Consider the following 26,922-nt stretch of genomic DNA (forward strand, 5'->3'; position numbering starts at 1 on the left):
GGAAAAACCCATCTGGTTCACTAATGTCCTTTAGGGAAGGAAACTGCCATCCTTACCTGGTCTGGTCTATATGTGACTCCAGACCCATAGGAATGTGGTTGACTCTGAACTGCCCTCTGTATGGGCAATAAATGCTGCCTAGCCAGCGCTGCCCTCATCCTGTTAACGAATAAAAGGAATACTCTAAAAGTGGCCAAACCAATGTCCTCTATAGCCGCAACATGACCTCCCAACTCCTATACTCAATGCACAGACCAATAAAAGCAAGCGTACCGGACACTGCCATCACTATCCTGTATACCTGGGACTCAGGGAACTATGAACTTGCATTCCAAAGTCTCTTACCATAGCCCAGGACCTTACCATTAATTGTAACTGCCCTGATTTGCCTTGCCAGAATGCAGTACCTCACGTTTACCTAACTTAAACTCCTTGATTCATAGCAAGGCTGGTTTTCCTCAAATATGAGATGGAATCTTGCTGCAGTGTCAAGGGTCCCGACAGTGGAAGTGAGTGCAACTGCCGCTCAGAGACAGGCTGGTTAGCCACAATGACGACTAACCGAATGGGATGACCATTTGAGGGTCAGTGCCAGTTGAGTGCTGGAGGGTGGAGGAGGTAACTAACCTCACTGTTCGCTCCTGCTTGTTGACAATCCAGGCGCCGTATTGAAACAACACCCAGACACGCATCCAATTCTGTGCCAGCTGACAGCATCGCATCTGCCTGTCCGAGAGGAGGATTTTCAATTGAAATTGCAGTCATCCCCTCACCACCATCAAATCTGCCATTCTGTGACCTGAAGCTGCAGGCCAGTATTCTGGACCCTCCAGTGCCATATTCAGCTTTACTTTTCCAAACATGAACAAGAGTAGCCAGTCTCCAAAGACAAAGATCATTCAGTCTTTTTCCTTCTAATCACAAAAGGTGTTCAAATCTGACACATTTGACTGTTCTGCATAAAACTGAGGGAGCAGTGTGTGTTCTGATGGCTGACCCAGGTCAGTTTTAAGGCACGTTTGGAGTCTAGAATGTTAAAACTAAATTTACTGACTTCAGAGGTAACGTAGTTGTTAAATACCTTGAGGGATTTGTTTCATGTTACGGTTTGCAGTCTCTATCCAGGGCCAACTTGTGTTTCATCATCAATGGTTAGGACCATGGACCCTGCACTGTCACCAACCCAGTTGCCCACTTTTGTTTGGATAAAGTTTTGTGCCAGGCATATTGTGAAATGGGAAGGAGTTTAATAGCAGAGGCGACCATCTCTTTGGAATATTATAAGCTGACACCAGTGTTGCAACATGGTCTAAGTCATGGCAACAAAGCCACTTTAGTTGCAACTGCGTGAATTTTAATAGGTAGTTGCTGAAGAAATATTAAAGTCTAAAGTTTTAGATTTAATTTAACCTGGTACCTGTGAGGTGGAAAGCAACCTGTCAATTTGTGATCCCTAATTGTGTTCCAGTTCCTTATGATAATTCCCTAATGTTTTGCAAAATCTTTGACATTTGAAAGACTGACTGGCATTTCTTCTGTTTTAGCAATGGTCCAGATTGGTAACAGAAGGGAAGCGGTAATGTCATTGGGCTCATAATTCACAGGCCCTGCTTAATGCTGTTGGGACAGAGGTTGAAATCCTACCATGGCAGCTGGTGGGATTCAAATTGTATTAATAAATCTGAAATGTAAAGTTATTTTCAGCAGTGGTACCATGAAGTCACAGTTGATTGTCATAAAAACCCATCTGGTTCACTAATGTCCTTTGGGGGAAAGAATTTGTCGTCAACACCTGTTCTGACCCATAGGCAGCTTCAGATCTACATCAGTGTAGTTGACCCTTCACAGTCCTGTCCAAGCCAAAGAGTTGAATGACAATTTGGCATGGCTATGGCATGTTGGCCTTACTAGCGACACTCACATGCCATGAGAGAATAAAGGGAAAGAAGAATTCCCTGACTTTAACAGAAGCGTGAATGCCTGACATTTTGGTAGATTCCTAGAATTCTCTGATGTTTCACATTCTGGCCAGAATTCCTTGATATTTTGACTTTTAGCCAGGGTTCCTTGATTGGAAGCTTGTATTCATGAATCTTTCGGCTGCTGGTGGGTTTTGTGATATTTTCCAGTGAAATGGAACTCAGTGTTTCTGTGGGAAGTCATTGATGTTCGGGCCCAAAATCCCTAATCGTTTAGTTGTAAATCAGAATTCTCCAACATTTTGACAGTGGTCCACACTCTGTCGACTTTTGGTTCCTGATTGGGATTCTCAGTCATTGTGAAATGGTTATCACTTGGAATACTTAAACATTTTCCGCATCTTAATCTAGGCTAACGGTGTAACAAATGTTGTAAGTTATTCCCACCTCCCCTCTGATACTGTGAACTCTAAAGAGCGGCATGGTGGCTCAGTGGTTAGCACTGCTGCCTCACAGTGCCAGGACCCTGGTTCAATTCCAGCCTTCTGTGTGGAGTTTCCACATTCTCCCCGTGTCTGTGTGGGTTTCCTCCAGGTGCTCCAGTTTCCCCCCACAGTCCAAAGATGTGCAGGCTAGGTGGATTGGCCATGCTAAATTGCCCATAGTGTTCAGGGATGTGTAAATTAGTTCAGTTAAAAGGGGGGTGGGTCCGGGTGGGACGCCTGAGGCTTGGTGTGGACTTGTTGGGCCGAAGGGCCTGTTTCCACACTGTAGGGATTCTGATTCATATGATCCCAAAGTCTGACCCAAACCCATTTGACTGTAGACAACAGTCAAAGCTCAAAGTTCAGTACATCCTTGACATTCTTTTGACAGTTTATTGTCCCACTGCTCACTCCAACTCAACAGAACTATTTCTCTTCACATTAAATGTGTCCTTATGAATACCATTCCTCTAATTTCAGAGCTGCATCACTCTATCGGTCCCTGAGGAATATGTTTCTCATGCAAAGGGCTGATCAGTTCCATCCATGGTTACATTGCAAGAATCACTGTCAACAGTTCATCAATGTATAAGAGTGTTTTTGTGCACAGGCTTATATCTTAGTAGTAGCATCAGATTGGTGACTGCGTTTCCCACTAATGGAACAGTTTTTGAGATTAGCGGTTCCCAGGAATGTGGATATCAACCAGAGACATGCACAGCTAGTTGCTTGGAAGTACTTTTTACACTTCTGCAATTTGGTCAATCTAATTTAACGCACACAATTTAACTTTTGGGCACTTATCATTTTGTGATCCAATTGCCTCGGCCATCCCTTGCCCTGCAGTAGGCCAGACGGCTTAATTGCAGTGCGGAGTGATAAGCAGCATGGGTTCAGTTCTTGCGCTGGCTGGGGTTACCATGTCGGACTTTGCTGCTGAAACTCTCCCCTCTCCTGAGGCTTGGTGACTGTCAGGTTAAATCACAACTAGTTCTCTCTCTCTCTCTCTCTCTCTCTCTCTCTCTGTCTAATGAGAGAGCAGCCGTATGGTCTGGTAAGAATATGCTGACTTTACCTTGTATAGGCTTGTGTTTAGTTCAAGGGATTATTTTGAAGTCCAGTTCCAATGTCCGTGGAATGATGCCAGGTGAAACTTGGCAAATTGCTGACACTTCTACATTCCAACCGCCTTTTTTGTTTTCAGTGCCATCACCTGAACTTTAAATGTTGCTTGCCTCGTATGTTGAATGCATTCTTGCTTAAGGACTACATCCCCAAGTCATCATGAACTACCAGGAAGATCCTTCTTCGACTTTGCTGAATGAAAGTAACTAATTAATGTTGTAGGTAGAGTCATAAAGCTGTACAGCATGGAAACAGACCCTGTGGTCTTACTCGACCATGCTGACCAGGTATCCTGTATAAATCTAGTTCCAGTTGCCAGCATTTGGCCCATATCCCTCTAAACCCTTCCTAACCATGTACCCATCCAGATGCCTTTTAAATGTTCTACTTGTACCAGCCTCCACCATGTCCTCTGGCAGCTCATTCTTACATGCACCAAATATATCTTTACCCTCTCACCTTAAACCTATGCCCTCTAGTTTTGGACTCCCTCATGCTGGGAAAAAGACCTTGGCTATTCACCCTATCCATGATCCTGTATCCATGCCCCTCATGATTTTATAAATCTTTAAAAGGTCACCCCTCAGCCTCCGACACTCCAGGGAAAATAACCCTGGCCTATTCAGCCAGTCCCTATAACTCAAACCCTCCAACCTTGGCAACATCCTCATTCGTCTTTTCTGAATCCTTTGTAGTTTCACAGCGTCCTTTCTATAGCAGGGAGGCCAGAATTGCACGCGGTATTCCAAAAGTGGCCGAACCAATGTCCTGCACAGCCGCAGTGTGACCTCCCAACTCCTATAGCAATGCACTGTCCAATAAAGGCAAGCATACCAAATGCCTTCTTCTCTATCCTATCTACCTGGGACTCCATCTTCAAGGAACTATGAGCCTGCACCCCAAGGTCTCTTTGTTCAGCAACATTTTAGTCAGTTCTTGTGCCCTATCCTGCTGTTTATGAATTGGAAATGAGATTTTGCCCAAGTTGATGTTTTTACCTAAATGTGTTTTTCCCTAAATATGTTTTTTCCTTCTTTCCCAATTAATCTGTTTCTCCCGAAATATCTGAAACAAAAGATAATTGTGTCAGGCTTCAATGTCTGCAACAAAATGTTATCTGGTGAGGTGATCACTTTTAATTGGTAATCTTGAAATTGGCAAATTGTTGCCTTTTTGAGGTCAATGCCAGTGAGACAGAGGTCAGGAATTAGCTCATCCTAACTCATTCCTTAGCCAGCCTTCCCTTTCTCCCACTAATTTTCTGCATTTTTTAAAGACTTGAGGGTTCACATCAACCAGTGTATTATTGTTAAGGAACCCTGAACTAATAAGGGGACGTCATACAATTTCATAGAAATCCACCAGCACTTTAATGTCAGGAAATTCAGCATCCCATCGAAATGTCAAGAAATTCAGGTTAGCTGTTAAAATGTAAAATAATTTCCATTCACAGTTGAAATGTCAGGAGATTATCACTCACAGTTGGAATGACATGTTGATCATCGATCAATGATTGCTGTCTACTTCACAAGTTTTGAGCAAACAAGAGCAAACTTTTCCCTGGTGTACTCAGCATAGCAACACCTCTACCAATCAGAGTTCACTTACCAACGAATATTACTGCCTTCTCATGTAGTATAAATTGTTGTTCCCTTTGAGATTTGGTGTTCTTGTGAATCTGTCCGAATGGGTGCAGCATGAAAGCCTTTGACAGCTTGTTTCTCTTTTCCAGCAGCATTTTGATTCAAAATCAGAATGAAGATTTCAATTGAGTCCTGATGGAAGTAATTTAAACTGTTACCGATAGATCAGCTCTTGTTTATATTCTCACGATTTTCATTTGGGAACGAAAGATCCTTATCACGAATGCAGAGCTACCGAGTGAGTTAAAATCTCAACACCTCCCCCACCCCAGCTCCAAGTATTTTTGGCCTTGTTACATTTCATGGAATCATAGAATCCCTACAGCGAGGAAGCAGGCTATTCGGCCCATCGAGTCCACACCAACCGTCTGAAGAGTATCCCACGCAGACTCACCTCCCCCTACCCTATCCCTGTAATCTTGCATTCCCCATAAATAATCCACCTAGCCTGCACATCCTTGGACATTAGGGAGGCAATTTAGCATGGCCAACCTACCCTAACCTGCACATCTTTGGACTGTGGGAGGAAACCAGAACGCGCAGAGGAAACCTGTGCAGACACAGGGAGAAACTCCAGACAGTCACCAGAGTGTGGAATCGAACCCAGATCCCTGGTGCTGTAGCGCAGCAGTGCTAACCACTGAGCCACCGTGCCTCCTTAATTTCTACACTAATAGATCTTAATCATAATTCCTGCTATAAAAAAGCAAAATGCTGTGCAATAACCTTGCAGTATTTCGGGTCAGTTGCAATAATGCTGAGTAACGTTGTTTTTAAACATCACAAGTGCCCATAAGCCAGTCGTAAATCTGAAAAGGAGAGATTTTCATATTTTCTTTATTGGTTTCTTTGCATTTGCTTCAGGTCTCTTGGAATCAATTAATCCTTTGTCCCAACATATGATCCAGTCGTTTCTTTTACAGTTCTCCAGTATGAGTGTGGTTGTTCTAACAAAAAAGGAACAAATTCTTAAACTGACTTCTTTTCTACGAGTTGAATGTCAATAAGCATGGCCCTCGATACCCTTACCTGCGAAATTCCCCACAGCATAATACTGTATGAATGCACAATTCTTAAAAGAAAATGAGTGGTTATATGAATGTGAGATAGTTATTGGCAGTGATAGTTAATAAGGGTATATTGAAATAATTGAGAACTTTGAGGTATTCCCTCTGAATTCACACCTTGAAAGGAGGGCTGAAGTATTCACTTGGGACCCCATCCATATTTTCCATGCTGTCCATCAAAAAGAAATGATCAGGGCAGACTGTTGACATAAAGTCATCCAACACAGGATCACAAAAGTGTTAGAATGAAGAAGGCTCTCCAGTTCATTGATACGTTTTTCCAGAGCAGCAATCTGACCACCCCCACAGCAGCTAAGCACATTTGCTATTAATTGGCAGGTATGTTGCTGTGTCCCTACTTTTTTTCTAATGATTTGCTATGGACTTGATTTATAAAAACCTTCTTTCATCACTGTGCAAAGCCATGTTGATTGAAAATCTACCAGGATATAATGCACATGCTTGTTAGTGCTTGACATATCTGAACGTAAATGTAAATGATGTTAGGTATTGTGATGGGACAGAGTACTGAAATGCATGCCTTTTTGTCATACACACCCAATGTGAGGCAAGCAAGTATTAGCACTTGTGTGTGATTGTATTCAGTGCTCTGCAGTATGTTTAATTGCATTAATCTGTGCATCCTATCTCTATATTGAAATCATACTTCATGAAAAAAACAAGTTGACACATGAATGTTTTCAGAAGAAGTGCCTTTTGTTTGAGTACTGTGGTCTCCAGCTCGAGCACATTCCAATTTGACTTGAAGACACTTACCAGGCTGCTCCTTAAAACGCCAATTTCAACCACTGTTACACTTCATCTGTCAGCGTCTATTGCGTACTGTGGTAGATATGATCATAAACAGATTCCACAATAAGTTCTACCAGGAGAATGGCAGACCACATGTCCAGAGGGTCTAAAGCGTTTTGTTTGCTTGTTCTTTTCCGCAGAATAGACAGAGTGGAGAATTGTTCTTTAAAAACGCGCAGCTAAGGCACACTGGGAAATACACCTGCACTGCTAAAACCACCGTCGACAGCGTGTCCGCATCTGCAGACCTGATTGTCAGAGGTAGGAACATCTTTGGTGGCTTTCTGAAGAACTGCTGAAATAATAGGCAAGGCAGAACTGCAAAAGGAAACAATTTTAATTACTGCATTAAAAGAAAAAGCTTTGTCTTAATTCTAAACTCATATTAGAGCAGATTTCAAAATATATAAATAGAAGCAGATTCCCAGGAGCACCCTATTTAATGGCACCAGTGTCCTACCCCTTGGTTCCAGTCGTTAGTTGATTGCAAGATCCTGCACTGTGCTCCCAGCATCTTAAGCCAGATCCCATCATCTCCAATATTGCAGTGTCATTTGTCCATTTTTAGATTTGATAACTTGATCCTTGATAGTCCTGAGTAATGTGACTTGATGGTTGCCCCAAGTTAATTCGAGTTACTTTCTGGTTATACGTTTTAACAGAGACTGTGAGTGAGCAACCTTCCTGTGATTGGTTTGTTGGTGCATTAAAAACTGTTCATTAAGTGAGTTTCTTTCAGTAATTCATGCTCACACCTTGATGGGAGGTGCCCGGATGGGGTATGAGACTAAATATGGTGCTCTCGACTAATATTGCACAAAACATTCTGACCAATTCAATAAAAACGTGACCTAATTAAAGTCGCTTATTTTAAAAACCTAATTAACCCATAAATCACTCACATGCTTCTGCTTTCGCAGACTGACCAAGGCAATAGTTACATGGGAGCACCATCAGCTGCAAGTTCCCCTCCAAACCACTTATGGAACTCCGTTGCTATTCCTTTGCTGCTGCTGAGGCAAAATCCTGGAATTTCATTCCTAACAGCTCTAGGGTGTTCCCTCGACCCAGGACCATAGCAGTTCAAGAAGACAGCTCACCACCACCTCCTTCAGGACAATTAGATGTGTGCAGTACGTGCGAGACTTCTTTGAATGAACAAACCGATAAATTATATTTGTTTTCATTTTCAGCTGAAAGAAACATTACACGCTGAAAGTTTCTTTGTTAGAGCTTGGTTCACTGCTGCATACCCTAATGTCTGCTTCATGACCTTATTTCTGTTCTGTTCAGTCTTTGATTTTCAGATGCAATTTCAATTTCACTTTGTTCCTTGCATAATTAAATGATTTAAATGCCTAATTAAACATTTCTCTCCTTGTCTGCAGCAGTGGTTTTAAGACAAGTCTTATTTTGTTTGAGTGCCAGGTTTTGAAGTCAGGAAGCAGCTTTCAATGAGATGCCTGTCATTGGTATAACATGGGTGTGGGAACCCAATCACTTCATTCACAATTGTCTCTAGTTGCCAGAACATTGATAAGGATGGGCGCAGTCAAAGGCAGGTTGAGCATCCCCGCATATAATCCGCTTTATCATTGAATCCCTACAAATTGGAAGCAGCCTATTCGGCCCATCGAGTCCACACCAACCCCCCCAAAGAGCATCCCACCCAGACTCCCCTCCCTACCCTTTGCTTGTAACCCTGCATGTCCCATGGCTAACCCACCTAATCTACATATCCCTTGACACGATGGACAATTTAGCATGGCCAACCCACCTACACTGCACATCTTTGGACTGTGGAAGGAAATCGGAGCATCCGGAGGAAACCCACGCGGACACGGGGAGAATGTGCAAACTCCACAGAGACAGTTGTCCGAGGGTGGAACCCAGGTCCCTGGTACTGTGCGGCAGCAATGCTAACCGCTGAGCCACCATGCAGCCCTGCTCTGAGTAATAGGATTACAAAACTTTAATTGTTTTCCAAACAGTTGTTTGTTGATGTAACCTTAGGGGCATTTTAACTATGAACATTTGTGTGAGAGTCCATTGGATAAGTAGGATATTGTGGTGGTGCCACACTTATTGTTTTTCATTGCTTCAAGGAAGAGAGGCAAGGTCAGATTTTTTTAAATAATCAGAAAAACAATTTCGGTATCACTTCAAATTGTTCATTTTCTTGCGTCTTGATTCTGTTATTTTTCTTTATATTGATTACAGACGTCCTATAGATCACTGTAGGTGACATTGAGATTTATTTCCCAGTATAATAAATGAACTCCACCCTCACAGACTGTGTGAGTCTGATTCAGTGACAATGTTGGGAAGTGATTGAATTTGCCTGTTTAAGATAGCCCCATGGGATCCAACATTTTAGAAAAAGGGAAAACATAGCCACAGTTCACAATGCAGTTTTAACAACTGGCCTCATGAACACTCAAATTTTGCCACAGTCCTGAAGAAAGAATGAAAGTGCCATTGTGCAGATTCACAGAATCCTGCAGCACTGTTATTGTACAGTTCCGTGGGACAGCTTGAGTGGTTTTGAAGCATTATGAATGATGCAGTGTAACAGTACTCATCTGCCTCAACTCAACTTCTTGTATCTTCGGTGAGAACACCCTGAGGAAGCTCCCCGTCTCACATTTCATTTACAACTTCTGGCAAACCGGCTGTGCCTTTTCGGAAATGAAGGGGAACGTTCATAAGAACCAGCAATAATGAAAGTCCACGTCCAAATCCAAAATGGCAGCCCTGACCAGAGCCAGTGGCAGCAACTGTTAGAGCTGTCATATTCCATTGCTCATTTGTATGATAGGCAGAGCATCTTTTCTGTTTCACTGTAGTATCCTTTTTGTAGCAAATGCCACTTGCTGCTTGGTGGCAGTGCGAAACCACTAACACTACCTGTTGCTCAAATATTTAAGACAGCAGTGCTGGTGTGATCTCATCTATGTAGGCTATACATCCCAAAAACAGGCAGATCAAGCAGCATTTCCCTTTGGCTTTTACAGTTATTGGACTCTGCTTACAAAACTCGCAACACAGTGACAAATCACTTTGCTGGGTGATTTTCGGTGTGCGAAGAATTATGCTGATAATCAATTTAGGACTGTTCGTCAGCCTCACAGTATGATGCACATGTCTGCTGGTCCCTGTTTTTTTTTTAATATTGCAGACAGAAAGCACATACACACGCAAACAGGACTGTTTCAACACAATAGCTGACAGCCATTGCTGCTTCATTTCTCAGGGCAATGTCTTAACCAGTCAGCGTCAACTTGCCTGGTTGAAGACTTAAGCAAAGCCTGGCACTTAACATAAGGTAGCATTAACTTGGGTACAGACATTGTCGTGGAGAATGCAATCCGATTGGTCAGCAAGTACGATCAGCGCTTTTCTCTTGTACACAATAAATGTCACCTTCTCTTTATGTTGCCGTTTCTTATGATCTTTCCTAATGAATGCAAGATGAAAAGGTTCAACAAAATGTCTCTTTTCCGGCAAAACTCAAGTTCTGAACCACCAAATGACCATTGTATACAACTGTGTCTTTGTCTCAAATGTGATTGTATACAAACAGGTGAAATGCCATGTAAGCAGATGTAGAGTAACAGCTAATTGTGGGAAAGCAACTATTTAAAGTGGAAAACATTAATACTACTTGAAGTAGATTGACAAATCCAAAGCTTGATATACATAAAAGATAAGGAATATTAAATTTGAGCAAGGTGTAGCAGAACTAAGAGTTTATTGGTAACTACAGGACCACACCATAATTGATTCTTTCTGTTTGACATAAATGCAATATTCATAACGAATTTAACAAATAGTTTCTTTTGAATTAAAAAGCGAGATGACGTTGTTCTCATGCATATTCTCAACAAAGAGGAGACTCAGGGAGACTCTGCAGGTTCTATCTCATTGAACAAAGATCCAGTTGTCACTTCAGGCGAGTGTGAGATGAGAAGATGCAGGTTTTTGAGATTAAGATTTTTGCATCATTGTAAATTGTCTGGATGAGAGCAGCTCCGAGAACACTCCAGGAGCTGAACACCGTCCAGAACAAAAAGCTACCTGCTTGATTGGCACTTGATTGGCACCACATTGACCATCTTCACCATTCGCTCACTCCCTGTGAACTGATAGCACCAATTACAATCATGACCTTTACTCCCTAGAAGGACAAAGGTAGCAGATGCGTGTGAAGACATCCCCCCACATTTCCCCTCCAAACCTCATACCGTCTTGACTTGGAATTATATTGCCATTCTTTCACTGTCACTGGGTCAAACCCTGCAACACATTAGTTGTTGGTGGGTCAAAACCCTTGAACTGTCTTCCTAACAGCATTGTCGTCGTCCTGACACCCCAACAAATGCTGGCTTACCAGGCAGATGCCAACCCAATTCCCATTGAAGAATAATGCAAAAAGAAATTGTATCTTGCTCAAATTCAGAATAAACACAATATCCATTATGAAGGGTTAATACGCATCAGAGATTTCAATGGACAGAAGTAAAACTAAACTTCACTTGCTTGAAACTAATTGGGGAGAAGTTGGTTTGTTTGTATTTTATGAGCAGTAAAATGGAAATTTGGACCATCACCAAGTTCTTGCTTTGTTACAGACCTGGAGAGGAGAATGGCAATTTGCAAATCTGGCTCCAATTTTCATAGTAAAGCAAATGGATGGAAAGTGAGAGAATATTTCCTCCCCCCAGACTACTTGCCTATCATCTCAGATCTTGGCTGTTTCAGCTCTGACTGGAGGCTGGTTTGTCTTAATTTTCATTATTAATGAAAATTGTCTACGATGATAGAGTCAAGGTGAATTGAAAGAAAGGTACAATGTGAAAGATCAGAGGTGGGAAAATGCAAGGAGCACCTTTATTCACTAGAATTATGTGTCCTTGATGGAAGATAAGCTCATAGGTGATAGAGAAAGTAACAAGACACCAAGGCAACAAGATGTGAAAGCACAGATCCACACTTAGGAAATGCTTTGTGATGTTCTGAGATTATGAAAGGCCCGAGAGAAGTACAAGTCTGTCTTTTTGTCTTATTTTTGAAGATCAAATATCTGAAGATATTTCTTTATACCCCTTTGTGTGAACAGGAGCAGTGCCAAAAACTCGGTCTGTTTAAGAAACAAATTGGACAATTCTCTCAAAGGATGAGATCAATAGAGTTGAAAAGTGTCCTTCATACAGCTCACATTTGTGTGTCAAACTCTGGCACCTGGGAGTCATAAGGAATTTTTTTTTACAATTAAATGATCTTGAGTCAGATTTAAATATAAGCCACGTTGGTGTAGAGTATTAAAACAGGCAGGCTATAAATTTATTTAAGTTGGCATTGTTGGGCCATGGCGAGTAGTTCTTATTTCAAGTATCAGCAGTGTTTCAGTGAGGGCAAGAGAATGCCAGCACCACAAGGGTTAACACTGGAGTATTTACGTTCCAAATACTCCACTGTTAGCCCTGAAGCGGAAGAAACAAGGCAGGATTCAAACTGGTGCAAAATGCATTTGGGACTGAAGTCAGATGTTCTTCACAGAGAATGATCAATACTTGAAATATAGGTTAACATCTTTGTTTATTGAACAAATAGCTATTTTATATGGAGAGTGCGAAGTTGGCTGGTGAACCAAAAAAGACTCCAGCCTCGACTTGTCCTCTTGATGATCTACAGGCCCTCAGTGTTAAAGATTATGTCAGAAAAGAGCATAAGTATTAATCGTCACCGAGATGCTTTCCCATTATTTTCCAAATTGCTCTTTTCTCCCGTCCACAAGTAGTGAAATCTTTGCTGGAGGTTTGCTGTATAATCATCAACCTGTATTTGGTCCCGTTTGTTCATTTGAGAGTCTGGACATTGTGCAGTTGGTATGGAGTGGAAAGCTTGGAAGTCTGGGAAATGTGAGAGTTCAGTGAAGTAGGGGAAGGAGGAGTACCTTTGCTTTTCCTAACCTATTCAGAAGTCTGTGTAAGTAGTCTGCTTGACGGCAATTGAGCTAAAGAAGGTCTGCACGTAGAAAGTACTAAAACTTCAATAAGGATACCGAAAGCAGTTATGTGTTTCCAGAAATGGAGAAGCACAGAATTGTTACATTTCAGAGGGAGGAGATTTGACCCGTGGTGTTTTATTAAGGAGCACTTTACTGTCAGTTGTAAGTAGTATCGGGGGAGGCAATGGCCTATTGGTATTATCGCTGGACTGTTAACCCAGAGACCCAGGTAATGTTCTGGGGACCTGGGTTCGAATCCCGTCATGGCAGGTGGTGGAATTTGAATTCGATAAATATCTGGAATTAAAAATCCAATGATGACCGTGAAACCATTGTCGATTGTTGGAAAAACCCATCTGGTTCACTCATGTCCTTTAGGGAAGGAAGCTGCGATCCTTACCTCGTCTGGCCTATGTGTGACTCCAGACCCACAGCAATGTGGTTGACTCTGGGCAATTAGGGATGGGCAATAAATGCTGCCTGGTCAGCACCTCCCTCATCCCGCTAAGAATAAAGAAAAAAAAGCATTTAATAGACACAATAAAACTATTCTTAAGAAAAGCACCAATTGCGTTAATGAATTGCATTTAACAAATTAGTGCACTGACAATGGTGGCACAAGCATTGTGTGGCATCTGTGAAATATGGGAGCATGTGGACTGTGTGATCGGGGTGAACTTGTGTAACAACTGCGTAAATGTGGAGGAACTCTAACTCAGGTTTGGTCTATTTGAGGCTGAGTTGAAGACCTTGTGTTACACCAAGGAAGGGGGAGGAAAATCAGGCTACTTCATTCCAGGAGACAAACACATACCCTCTAGAATGGGGCAGTCCACTTCCATCTGTGTTAAGGGACAAGGGAGTGGGACTGCGAACTCACAAGGAGCTGGAGAATACTGTAGTACAAGAGATTCAGCCCTTGCGATTATTTGAAGTGCTCGTCTGCGTAAGCAAGTAAGGTCTGTCGTAGAAGTGGACTAGCCGGTGCACCTTGATTTAGGATATCTTTCAACTGGGGAAGAGTACAAAAGAATGTGTTAGTAGTAAGGGATAATATAGTGAGGTGGGTTAGAAGTGTAGCCAAGGGTGTGAGCCCAAAAGGCTGTGCTGCCTACCTGGGGCTGGGGTTGTAGACATCTGTTCAAGGCTGGACAGGACCTTCACATGGGAGGGTTGGATGAAATTGTCATGTCCATTTAGGTGCCAATGACATAGGGAGAACGAGGGAAACAAAAAGTCTGCATGGACAGTATGAAGAGGCAGGCACCAAATTGAAGAAGAACCTCAAGGGTTCTCTCAATTATTACCTGAACTATGTGCCAGTTGGCGGAGGGGTGTATAATTGCAGTGAAGACTGGTGTATGAGAAGTAGGTCCCATTTTGCAAGGCGTCAATACTCGGGCAAGCAGAGACTATGTTATTGAGATGCTGTGTACCAGAACTCTGCAGAGACCATTGTTCCAGGAAGTCATGTAATGAGGGGAAAGGAAGTGGAGACCACTTTAAGATAAACAGTGGGGTGAGGGACCCAGAATAAACGTAGCAAATCAAGGGCTAGAGTCAAGGCAGGAGAGCAAAAGGGTAATGTAGGGGATGAAGATCAGAGAATGGCAGGAGGGGACACGCAGAATGAACCTAAAGATGTCCCACCATTATGACTTGATGTTACAAAGATATCAAAAAGACAGAACTCGAGGTCCTGTGTCTGAATGTGCATAGCATTTATAACAAAGCAAACAAATTGAAAGCACACATTGAAGAAAATAAATATGATCTCAAAGGCATCACAGGAGTGACCAAGATTGAGTCCTGAATATAGAGGGATATATGACGTTCAAGAAGAATAGGTATTTAGCTTTAGGGTGGAGAGTTAGCACTGTGAATTAAGGAAGGCATTGGTGCAATAATTTGCAATGATCTTGGCTCAGGAGGTAAGGGTGTAGAGTTGGTGGAGTGGAGACGAGCAACAGTAGGAAGACAAAAGTCACGAGTAAAGAGAGTATAGAGAATGGCAGAACATGACTGAAAGATGCTTCAGAGAGAAGAAATTCAGAAGAATAAGTCGCATTTACACATTACTCATGCTTTCAGTTAGCCCCGCACCATGAGATCCTACTTTGCTCAAAAACCTTTTAATGGAACACTTTGTTAAATGCCTTGTGGAAATTGAAGTGCAGTACATCTTCAAGCCTCCCCATAGTCACAGCTTGTGTAACTGCTTCAGAGACATCCAGTAAGTTGATTCATTGCAATTGCAGCGCAAATCAGCTGGGCTGGACAACTGAGCTAACTGATCACAAACCCACCGCTCCCCCCTTGCCCCCTGCCCCCTGACCCTGTTCTATTCAAGATGGTAGGGGCAGATAAAAGGAAATTATTGGCCAGTTAATTTGATGTCTGTCATGTGAAAGTGTGAGAATAAATCGTTCAGGAAGTCATAGCAGGATGGCTAGATTGCGATTAGGAGTGGGAAGCTTTACTAGATTTTGTTAAATCAGTCCAAGGGTATGGAGTTGAAATGCACCGTAACCAATTCTTCATAGTTAGTTAATGCACTGGACAGGAACATCCATTCCCTGTCTGAACCAACTGTGACATCGGGGTGCATCGCTGTGTGTTATTTGTTAATAAATGCAAGCATTAATTGTGTGACCTGATAAATGGACCCCAGCTTAGAAACCAAATCGTTTTCCTGCAGACTTAAACTTTTTCGAAGAGTTGTCACAGCCCATGTTTATTTTTGCACCACTGTGTTGAATGGCATGTGGCAAGTAGGCATAGGTGCCGAAAGGTGTCCAAGGCCAGCTCCGTTCCCATGGAGATGACCAAAGGTCAGAAGTCCTTGAAGGTCACCCCGAAGCTGATTGTTATTGTTGCTGCTCCTGCAGTATCACAGTAACCACTTGGGTAGAATAAGTTGGAGTCGTGAACGCGTAACCATTTCCTTCTGTAAACTCTGATCCTGCAGAAAGGAAAGCTCGGTTTCCCTTGCTCCTTTTTCAGTGATTTATCACTGAAAAAACAGTTGAACAACAAGCGTTTTCAACTTAAATGGATGGAAATGGACTTGTGTGAGCTTAAACATGCACTTCATACAAAATTTATAGCAGCCAAAATTGAACACTCTTCACAAAATGTACTTCAGAGACCTGATTAATGTACTTTGCACTGAAAGATATTTTTAAAAAACTAAATGAATGGAAAAATACTATTTTTCTTTGCATTTCTACTTCCGTTGAAAGCCAGTAGCACACATCATGCACTTTGTAGCATGATATTTTAATGTGAATGTGGAGAGGAAGGATTTGTTACTTAAATCAGATTTAAATTATATTCCAATTGGAAATTAAATTTTACATTTCATAAAACCACAAAATATACAGTAATAACTTCCACATTAAACGGAAACAACCCTCAGTGATGTGACGCCAAAGCAGAGAATGACTGAGCCTTGACAAGGTAGGCTTGGAGGTGAAGGAGCTGCAATTCAGATGTTGGTGTGTTCGTCGAGCTGGGAGTTTTGATAGCAGACGTTTCATCTCGTTATTAGGTGGCATCCTCAATGCTGTTGTCTTGTGCCGGTTCGAATCTATATGGTCTGGTTTTTGCTGCTTCTGGAAGATGCCAGTTCCGGCTGTGCGTTGTAGTGGTCGGTATATCGGGTCGAATTCAATGTGTTTGTTGATGGAATCTGCAGATGAATGCCAAGCCTCCAAGAATTCCCTGCCTGTCCGCAGTTCGGCTTGTCCTATGATAGTGGTGTTATCCCAGTTGAAAGTGTGGTTTTTCTCGTCTGTGTATTGAAACCAAGGACATCTGGTCATGTTATTTAGTTGCTAGCTGATGATCGTGGATGTGGGTTGCTAGTTGTCAGCCTGTTTGTCCCATGTAGTGTTTTGTGCAGTCTCTGCACGATATCTCGTAAACCACATTCGCCCTGTCCATGGTATCTATTGGGTCTTTAACGCTGGTCAGTTGCTGTCTTTAGTGTGGCTGTCGGTTTGTGTGCTGTTATGATTCCTAGCGGTCTGAGTAGTCTGGCTACCTAGCCAAAGAAACCATATCCAACCTACCAGACAAACACAACAGACGACAGAATGAGAAACAGATACAAACACTGCATACTCAAACTACAGACTTATGCTTAACAACCCACTTTACATTCAACGGCAGGACATACAAGTAGATCAATGGGACTCCCATGGGCTCACCCGTCTCCAGACTGATAGCTAATGTAGTCCTGCAAAGACTGGAACAAACAGCCCTCCCACAGATCCAACCCAAGCTCTGGATCAGATATGTGGGTGACACTTTTGTAATTATGAAAAGGACAGAAATTGAGAACACCCACCGACTCATCAACACCATACTCACAGGGATCAACTTTACAAGAGAGGAGGAAAACAACAACAAACTCCCATTCCTGAACGTGTTGGTGGAAAGAAAAGAGAACCGTGGCTTCACTACAAAAGTATACAGGAAATCCATACATACTGACCAGGCCTTAAACTATCACAGCAACCACGCCAACTCACACAAGAGGAGCTGCATTAGGACCTGTTCAAGAGGGCCACTACACATTGCAGAACACTCGGTCTGCAGAAGGAAGAAGAAGAACACCTCTACAAGGTCTTTACCAGGAATGGATACCCCCGCAGCTTCATCCACAGATGCCTAGCCAACAGACACACAACCAGGACACACCAAAACCCAAAACAGTAAACCACCATTCGATATATAAAAGACACCTCAGAACTGACAGCCAGACTACTCAGACTGCTGGGAATCATAACAGCACACAAACCAGCAGCCACACTAAGATAGCAACTGACCTGAGTTAAAGACCCAATAGATACCAAGGACAAGGCGAATGTGGTCTATGAGATACCATGCAGAGACTGCACAAAACACTACATGGGGCAAACAGGCTGACAACTAGCAACCCACCTCCATGAACACCAGCTAGCACCTAAACAACACGACCAGATGTCCTTGGTTTCAATACACACGGACGAGAAAAACCACGCTTTCAACTGGGGATAACACTACTATCATAGGACAAGCCGAACAGAGGATGGGCAGGGAATGCTTGGAGGCTTTGCATTCATCCACGGACTCTGTCAACAAACACGTTGAATTTGACCCGATACACTGATCATTACAGCGCACAGCCAGAACTGGCACACACCGGAAGCAGCAAAAACCAGGCCATATAAATTCGAACTGGCACAGGACAACAGCGCTTCACAGGAGGCTCCACAGCCCTGAGGATGTCCCCGAGTACGGGGACGAAACGTCTGCTATCAAATCTCCCAGCTCGGCAAACACACCAACATCTACAGCCAGCACCCGAGCTACAAATCTTCGCTCAAACCCTGTGCTGCAATTCAATTCAGCTTTTCTGCAGTATGGGCAGACCGGGAAATTGGTCGGGCTAGACAGGCTGTGGGTCACCCTACTAGAGGAAGTAGAGCCTCTTTGGATTGAACTTTCATGGATTAGAGTTTGGTGGGGGAGGAGTGGCGTCAGCATAGGGTGGAATTGGAGCACCTCTAGAGTGTCGTGAGAGGAGATCTGGCTATGTGTCATCTTGCACCGTCCTGTCTTCCTGTGAGGGAGAGGTGCCTGGATACTTTCTGATGGAGCAGCCCATTTCTTGGCAAGTCTGGCAGTCCCAATGGTACCTGCAAAATAGTTAGGGAGAGAAGGGTTTACAGCTTGCGGCTGTGTGCAACGAATGGCACCGACAGTGAGGGGTGCATCTTATAGAAACATTTAAAATTATGAAGGGAATGGATAAGATAGAAGTAGCGAGGTTGTTTCCACTGGCTGGTGAAACTAGAACTCGGGGGCATAGACTCAAAATAAGGGGGACCAGATTTAGGACTGAGTTGAGGAGGAACTTCTTCATCCAAAGGGTTGTGAATCTGTGGAATTCCCTGCCCAGTGAAGCAGTTGAGGCTGTCTCGAATGTTTTTACACCAAAGATATGTTTTTGAACAGTAAAGGGATGAAGGGTTATGATGAGCGGATGGCTAAGTGGAGCTGAGTCCATGAAAAGATCAGCCATGATCTTATTGAATGGTGGAGCAGTCTCAAGGGGCCGAATGGCCTACTTCTGCTCCTGGTTCTTATGTTCTTATGTTACTGTGAGAGGTGCAGACCAAGAGTGGTACTTACTCAGTTGGCGGGACATAGATGCCTCAACATCCCTGCAGGAGGTCCTGGTCTTGCAGGGCTCTCTGTTCACAGTGGATGAGGAACTTGATGTTGATCCCCAGCAGATTACCAGGGAGTGGTGAGTTATTCCAGTAACAGTGAGTGGGGGAACGGTCTGCAAACAGACAAGGAGGTTCTGTTGATACGCATTTGGGAAGATGCGGCAACAGATCTTGCTAGGCTTCCCTGGAGAGCAACCCTTCGTGAAACTCATTGAACTTCCCACATCTGTTAACTGAGATTCAGCCAACTCCAACTATTCTAGAAATCTCAGAAGAAATGAAAAACCCATTTTTAATGATGGACAGAATTAGTCGCCACACTAAAGGAAGAAGGTGGAGGCTTGGGAGCGGGAGAAAAATACGTTTACCAGGATGTTGCCTGGATTGGAGTGTCTTATCTATAAGGAGACATTGGACAAACTTGGATTGCTTTGACTGGAGAGTTGAAGGCTGAGGGGCGAGCTGATAGGAGGAACAAGGAAATGGCGGAGGAATTGAAAGGTACTTTGCATCAGTTTTCACAGTAGAAGATGCCAGCAACATGCCAGAACTACAAGAGAGTCAGGGGGCAGAGATGAGTGTCATAGCCATCACTAGGAGAAGGTACTAAGGAAGCTGAAACGTCGGAATGTTCAGTCAAAGCATTTGGACTACACTCAAGTTCTGATGAGGATAGCTGAGTAGATTGTAGAGGCATTGGTGGTTATCTTACAGGAGTCAGGGAAGGTCCCAGAGGACTGGAAAATGGCTAATATAGCACCGTTATTTACGAAAGGAGGGAGGCAGATATCAGGAAACTATAGGCCACGTTAGCCTGATCTCAGTCATTGGTAAGATATTAGAGTTCATTATTGAGTCTGAGATTGCAGAATATTTGGCAGTCCATGGTATAATAGGGCAGAGTCAGCATGGCGTTGTCAAGGGGAGGTCATGCCTGACAAATCTGTTAAAATTCTATGAGGAGTTAATGACTAAATTAGACAAAGGAGACCCAGTGAACGTGATTGATTCAGATTTCCAAAAGGTCTTTGACATGGTGCCGCACAGAAGACTGCTAAATAAGATAAAGAGCCCATTGTGTTTGGCAAGGTAAGGGCATAGATAGAGGGTTGGCTGACTGGTTGAAGGCAAAGAATGGCGATAAAGGGGTCTTTTTCAGGATGGCAGTCAATGACTAGTGCAGTTCCACAGGGGTTAGTGTTGGAACCACAACTATTCCGTTATACATTAACAATCTAAACAAAGGAACTAGGGTGTTCTTGCTAAATTTGCAGTTGACACAAAAATAGGTGGAGGTAGTTTTGAGGAAACATGGAGGCTGTAGAAGGACTTTTTTTGGACAGGCTAGGAGAGTGGGAAAAGAAATATCAGATGGAATATAATGTGGGAAAGTGTGAGGTTATGCACTTTGGTAGGACGAATCGAGGCATAGACTGTTTTCTAAATGGAGAAGGTCTTCGGAAATCTGAAGCACAAAGGGACTTGGGAGTCCTAGTTCAGGATTCTCTTAAGGTTAGTATGTAGGTTCAGTTGGCGTTTAGGAAGCTGAAATAACTCCACAGAGGCTGCTATCCTGTAACCAAGTCTCCCTTTATTTACACATAGGGAGTCCTTTGGCGCTGATCCTGCTTCCTCCGAGCCAGCTCTCAGAGTGAACAGGATGTCTGACACTCCTGTTTATATCTGTCAGCCAGGGCTCCCTGATTAGACAACCCCAATCAGGGAACTCCTATGAGGTCCAGCTGGCTGACCTTGTTACAATCACTACAGAAGTCAAATGCAATGTTATCATTCATTTCAAGATGGCTATAATACAGGAACAGGGATGTAATGCTGAGGCAGTGTAAGGCTCTGGCCTGACCGTGTTTGAAATCTTGAGCAGTTTTGGACTCCGTATCTGAGGAAGTATATGCTGGGCATTGGAGGGGGTCCAGAGGACGTTTGCAAGAATGATCCTGTGGCTGAAAGACTTGTTACATGAGGAGCGGTTGAGGACTGTGATCTGTACTCAAGAGTTTAGAAGGATGGGCGAGATTTAATTGAAACTTGCAGAATATGGAGAGGCCGGAATAGAGTGGACATGGTGGAGATGTTTCCACGAGTCGGAGAGACTGGGACCCGAGAGCATAGCCTCAGAGTGAAGAGACGACCCTTTAGGACTGAGGTGAGGAGGAATTTCTTCAGCCAGAAGGTGGTGACTCTGTGGAACTCATTGCTGCAGAGTGCTGTGGAGGCCAAGCCATTGAGAGTATTTAAGGCAGAGATAGATAGGCTCTTGACTAGGGGATCAAAGGTAACGGGGAGAAGGCAGGAGAATGGTGTTCAGAAAAATATCAGCCGTGATCAAATGGTGGAGGGGCTCAATGGGCTGAATGGCCTAATTCTCCTCTTATATCTTATGGTCTTTTGATTTAAAAAAAAGTTATGAAAAGCCTGGATTGGGTGGATAGTCTGACTTATTTTTCCCTCCCCATGGTGGAAATGACAAATACAAAGGGACATAGGTTTAAGGTGAGAGGGGGACAGTTTAAAGGAGATGTGCGAGGCATTCCTTTTACACAGAGGGTGGTAGGTGCGTGAAACATGCTGCCAGGGGAGGTGGTAAAAGCAGGTATGATAGCAACATTTCAGAGGCATGTAGACAGACTCATGAGCAGCCAGGGAATAGAAGGAAACGGACCATATGCAGGCAGATGGGATTTGTTTAGAATGGCATCATGGTTGTCACAGACACGGTGTGCCAAAGGGCCTACTCCTGTGTTGTACTGTTCCATATTCTATACAAAAGTGCTTTGTTTTCAGTGTACAGGGTGATAGGACAGTCACAGTGATACAAGGCACAACCCATCAGTACAACTTTCCTGAACAACTTCCATTAAAGATGTGTGTACTACACATCTATTCACTGAATTAATTTTTTTTGGACCATCAGAAAAGGCATCCTCTTTAATGCAAAATGTGCCACATTTCCATGAAATCAGCTGTAATTGTGAAAAAAAAACTTGCATTTTTATAGCTCCCCATCTCCTTGAGCCAAAGAACTCTGCTTTGCTACAAGTCTGGCCTGCCTCTTGCGCATTTTCAATTTCCAAGTCTGACCTGTTGTGCATTTTCAATTTCCATCGCTGCACTATTGGCATCTATGCCTTTGGCTGATGTGGCCCTAAGCTCTGCAACTTCTTCCTGCCCTAAATTTCTTTTTCTCTCTTCCAATCTCTTCTCTGTAATGCTCCTTCAAACCGACCTCTGGTCAAAAATTGTCAGCATCTATCCTCATAACCGCTGCTCTGGTAGTGTCAATTCACATTCAAAATGCTCCCACCAAGGGCCTCAGGAAATTTTACTGAATTAAAAGGTACAAGATCGATACAAGCAAGAGCTAAAATAATTGTTTTTGGACTACAGTGAAGGATAGGTGAGCCAATACAGTGAGACTGTGCCATGGCATTGCCTAGAAAATGGCACAGTATGATATTTCCATGTTGCTCTGGCTAAATAGCAGTTGCGTCTTACAGTGGATAACTTCAGGCTTTTGAATAGAAACTTGAAACGGTACTAAGACAAAACTCGAGCTTCATCAGTAGGAACTGTGCACACAGTGAGTACCCAATCTGAGCAGGGTTAGGGGTGGGGACGCAGAGAACGTCGGATGGGGCCTAAGTGTAGATGCTGCGTGTGAAGATATGGTTCCCCACCTCCTAATAACAATCTTGAGGCAAATCCCATCCCCCCACGCACCCTGCCCCCGGTTCCTTCACTGGGAATGATGTCCCCCATGGGAGGACCTGAAGACAGAAAGAAAGCCAAGTTACTGTAAACTGAGAGACACAGAAGAAGTGTTGTCTGCCTGTAATCTGTCATGAATGAGTTGCTTCTTGTAATTTATAGTGAATTACCAAATTCAGGATTTAAACTGTCCATCAGGTAGTGCAGAAGATTAGACACTGACCATTCACCTCTGGGATTTTCGGTTCAAATCCAGAATGTGTTGAAGGGATGAAAGTCTTTTGTCAACTACCTTATTTTCAGATTTTCATTATCAAGCGATAAATGCTAAGCATTGGGGTGGGGACACAGTGTCATAGAAGGATGAAAAATAGGAGGAGGAGGGCATTCAGCCCTTCGTGTTTTCTCTGTCATTCAGAATTGATCTTGGCTGATTATCTGGCTCAAGACCCACTTCCTACTTTCACCCCGTACTCTGCGATCCCTTAACCCGAGTCATAGAACAACAGCTATGTGGGGTTCGGAAAATGTGAGACTGCTGCATTGAGATAGCAGCCATTTAGCTCCTTGAAACCATTCCACCACTTAAGGGCACTGCTGTATTTGGATTAGTAGTCCAGAACTCCAGGCCGCTGTTCTGAGGGCATTGATTCAGTTTCCACCAGTATACACGATAAAATTTGAGTCCAGTAAAAATGTGCAATAAAAAAGAAGCTGGTGTAATGGTAGCCATGTCAATTATGGGTAATTTAGCATGGCCAATCTACCCTAACCTACACATCTTTGGACTGTGGGAGGAAACCGGAACACCCGGAAGAAACCCACGCAGACACGGGGAGAATGTGCAAACTCCACACAGACAGTCGCCCAAGGGTGGAATCAACCTGGGTTGGTGCTGTGAGGCAGCAGTGCTAACCACTGAGCCACTGTGCCACCCCAAAATGGCAGATGTAGTAAGAAATGAAGATTTGCACTTGTGTAGTGCCTTCAGAACATCCCAAAGTGCTTTACAGCCAATGAAGTACTTCTGAATTTGACTTGCTGTTGCAGTGTTTGAAAATGTGGAGCCAATTTGCACACAGCAAGCTCCCACAACATGGAATCTTTTCATTTTAGGTATCAGTTGAGGCTTAAATGATGTGAGATCTTTCTTATCTCGCTAAGAGAGCAAAGGCAGCCTTGGTTGGACTACCTTATACCAAAAAAAGAACACCTCAGGCAATGAGAACAAATTCAATCTTGAAGTAAGCTGTCAGACTGTAAATTTGTGCTCAAGACATTGGCACGACTTGACTATACAACAACTTGACTGAAGCACAGACACAACTGATTCCATGTCCATATTTAGACAATACTCATTCTTCCTCATCATGGAAGAATTGCCAGGAAGGTCTGCAGAAAACAAGAACCCACTTGCCCCCGAGGTGGATTGACCGTGAGAGGGGTTAGCAATTGTTTATTTTCATTTTGTTGACCGTTAACAACAGTGAGATGTCTGGATTTTATTTCTGGAGGCTCCCACAATAGTGTTTTCCTCACTAATCTCGTAACATGGAAAAGTGGCGAGCCACGCCAAACACGCCAAGAATTCTGATTCAAATGTAAACACTTGCTGTTCTCACCAAGGTTATTAATTCACTTCCCAATTACAAGGTACAGCCTGCAGTAACGTCACACTGGCTCCGAAATTCCACGTTTCTCCATTGTCTGGTATGCTCAACAACACCGTGCCATTAATGGCGAACACTGCTCGTGTTGCTACTGCATAGTCACAGTGTGGAACTACTGCCTTCACTAGTTGAATCAAACTTTTCAGATACCTTATCATTCCAGCACACTCTCGGGTAGACTGGGCACTTCTCAGAAACAGGAGTGACTGCCCTGGAGTGTTCCATGAGAATGCATGATATATAGTGAGAAATGATCTGATCAGGGGAACCATTATCTTGCAAGATGACTTTAATGTGTAACTATTCCAACACCAAGCATGTGCAGAGAACAAGTAGTTTGTATCAGAGATAGTAGGAACTGCAGATGCTGGAGAATCTGAGACAACAAGGTGCAGAGCTGGATGAACACAGCAGGCCATGCAGCATCATAGGAGCAGGAAGACTGATGTTTCGGGCCTAGACCCTTCATCAGAAAAAAAAAATGATGATGAAGGGTCTAGGCCCGAAAAGACAGCCTTCCTGCTCCTATGATGCTGCTTGGCCTTGCCTTGTTCATCCAGCTCTGCACCTTGTAACAAGTAGTTTGTGCTGTATTTGCCAGATTGCTGATGGGGAAAGTCTGTATTATAGTGCATGGAACTGTATGTCTCCCGGAGTGTACACTGACTAGTGAAGTTAGATTTGTGGGTTTTTCAACTAGGACATTAAACATTTCATTGCCAGTGTGATGCCAGGTATATAGGCTGTATATTGCAAAGACTGGCAGGTCATGTCAAATGGTTTATATCCCTTTGACTGTTCACAGCGAGCAAGGTCCTCACCATGTCTAGCGAGCCTGAGCTTGCATTAGCTGTGATTCTGTAATTAGACAGGATATACTGGATAATCCTGAATGTGAGTGGAATTATGCTGATAACCAAATTAGGATTGTCAGTTGGGCTTACGTGTACTGGAAGCTACTTTACCTTTATACATAGAACCCTGTCATTTTTTAACAGGTGGACCATGTTCATACGTTCTGCCTGCCTGTACCACAAAGTAGGTGGTAGCTCTTCATCGATTCCTTTCTCAGGGCAATGCCTTGACTGATCAGAGTCAACTTGTCAGCTTTAAAATTTAAACAAAAACTGACGCTTAGTAGTCAATCATTATTAACTGCTGCATCTGCCGTGCCATGACCCTTCCCAATCTTGTGACCACTTTCCAAGCAACCTGCAGCTATTGTGATAGCTGATAGTTCTCTCTTTTATTGGTATTCTTGTGAATTAACCTGATGAGTGCAAAATGGAAACCCTTTTCAAAATGTGTCTTTTTGAGTGGTGTACTGCCATAATTCCAAGTGTTGGTGGGTCCCAGTCATTAGCAGGGGCAAACGAGCAGTCTCATGAAATTTATACTTAGTCCAAAGCTTTTTTTAAACTCAGTCACTTTAATGATATATAATTTTCCACATTCGATGTGGGATTTTATTCTGTTTCTTCCACAGCAAGTATCAAAAAATTAAAATTAAGAGCTCCTGTAGTGGTAAATTAATGTCTGGTTCTAGTATTTGAAATGATGTAAAAAGGAAATTGAAAGGGGAATAATTGTAGGACCTAAGTTGCTTTGTATCTAAATTGGAAGTGATCTGTGATTGACCTGAGGCCCAAGAGAACTGAAGTCAATTAGCTGTTAGGCTCCATCAGAATAAACAGGCCAAGTTGTGTAGGTACCAAATCCATCACACCCTGAGGCCTAGAGATAACTTCTGTATATAAACGTGTGTGTCTGGAGGGGGAACGGGACAGCACTGGCCCACGGTTACTTTATAGAGCTGGGTGAGCCGTCTGACTTCACAAAAGAGAAACCTTTTCAAAGTTGTTGCCAACTTCCTTCAGTGATCTCAAACCACAAGTGGTTCTTCTAAAGGCTGCTGATTAGGCTGGCAGAGACCCAGAACTGTCTGCAAAGGATCCAAATAGTTGACTGAGTGCATTCTGGAATAAGCACCAAAACAAAAGGTCCCAGTTCTCAAATCTCAGGCCGACAGGACAGACGTGAAGCCACAGATCTAACTCTAACATAGACGAGCAAACTTTAATGAAGGCTGCTTAATGCACTTACACATGCGATTGGACTTTCTATGTTGCAGCTGCATACTTTCAGGTTCTTCTTCAAGTTCTGCATGGTACCTACTACTAAATATTCCTGACACCAGACACTTCAGCACCAGTCTGAGTACCCATACCTCAACCATATGGTTT

The 26,922-nt window shown here is 43.2% G+C and overlaps 1 protein-coding gene across 1 annotated transcript in view; it reads left to right on the plus strand.

The window, feature by feature from the left end:
• The window catches only part of cntn1b (contactin 1b), a 685,547-nt gene that overhangs the window by 377,927 nt on the left and 280,698 nt on the right, over window positions 1-26,922 (plus strand). The window contains exon 15 of the mRNA XM_048607547.1: window positions 7,193-7,313. Coding sequence (XP_048463504.1) covers window positions 7,193-7,313 — 121 coding nt within the window. The remainder of the gene's footprint in view (window positions 1-7,192; window positions 7,314-26,922) is intronic.

Source organism: Rhincodon typus, chromosome 18 (assembly GCF_021869965.1).
Source record: "Rhincodon typus isolate 14 chromosome 18, sRhiTyp1.1, whole genome shotgun sequence".
NCBI classification, from domain to species: Eukaryota; Metazoa; Chordata; class Chondrichthyes; order Orectolobiformes; family Rhincodontidae; genus Rhincodon; species Rhincodon typus.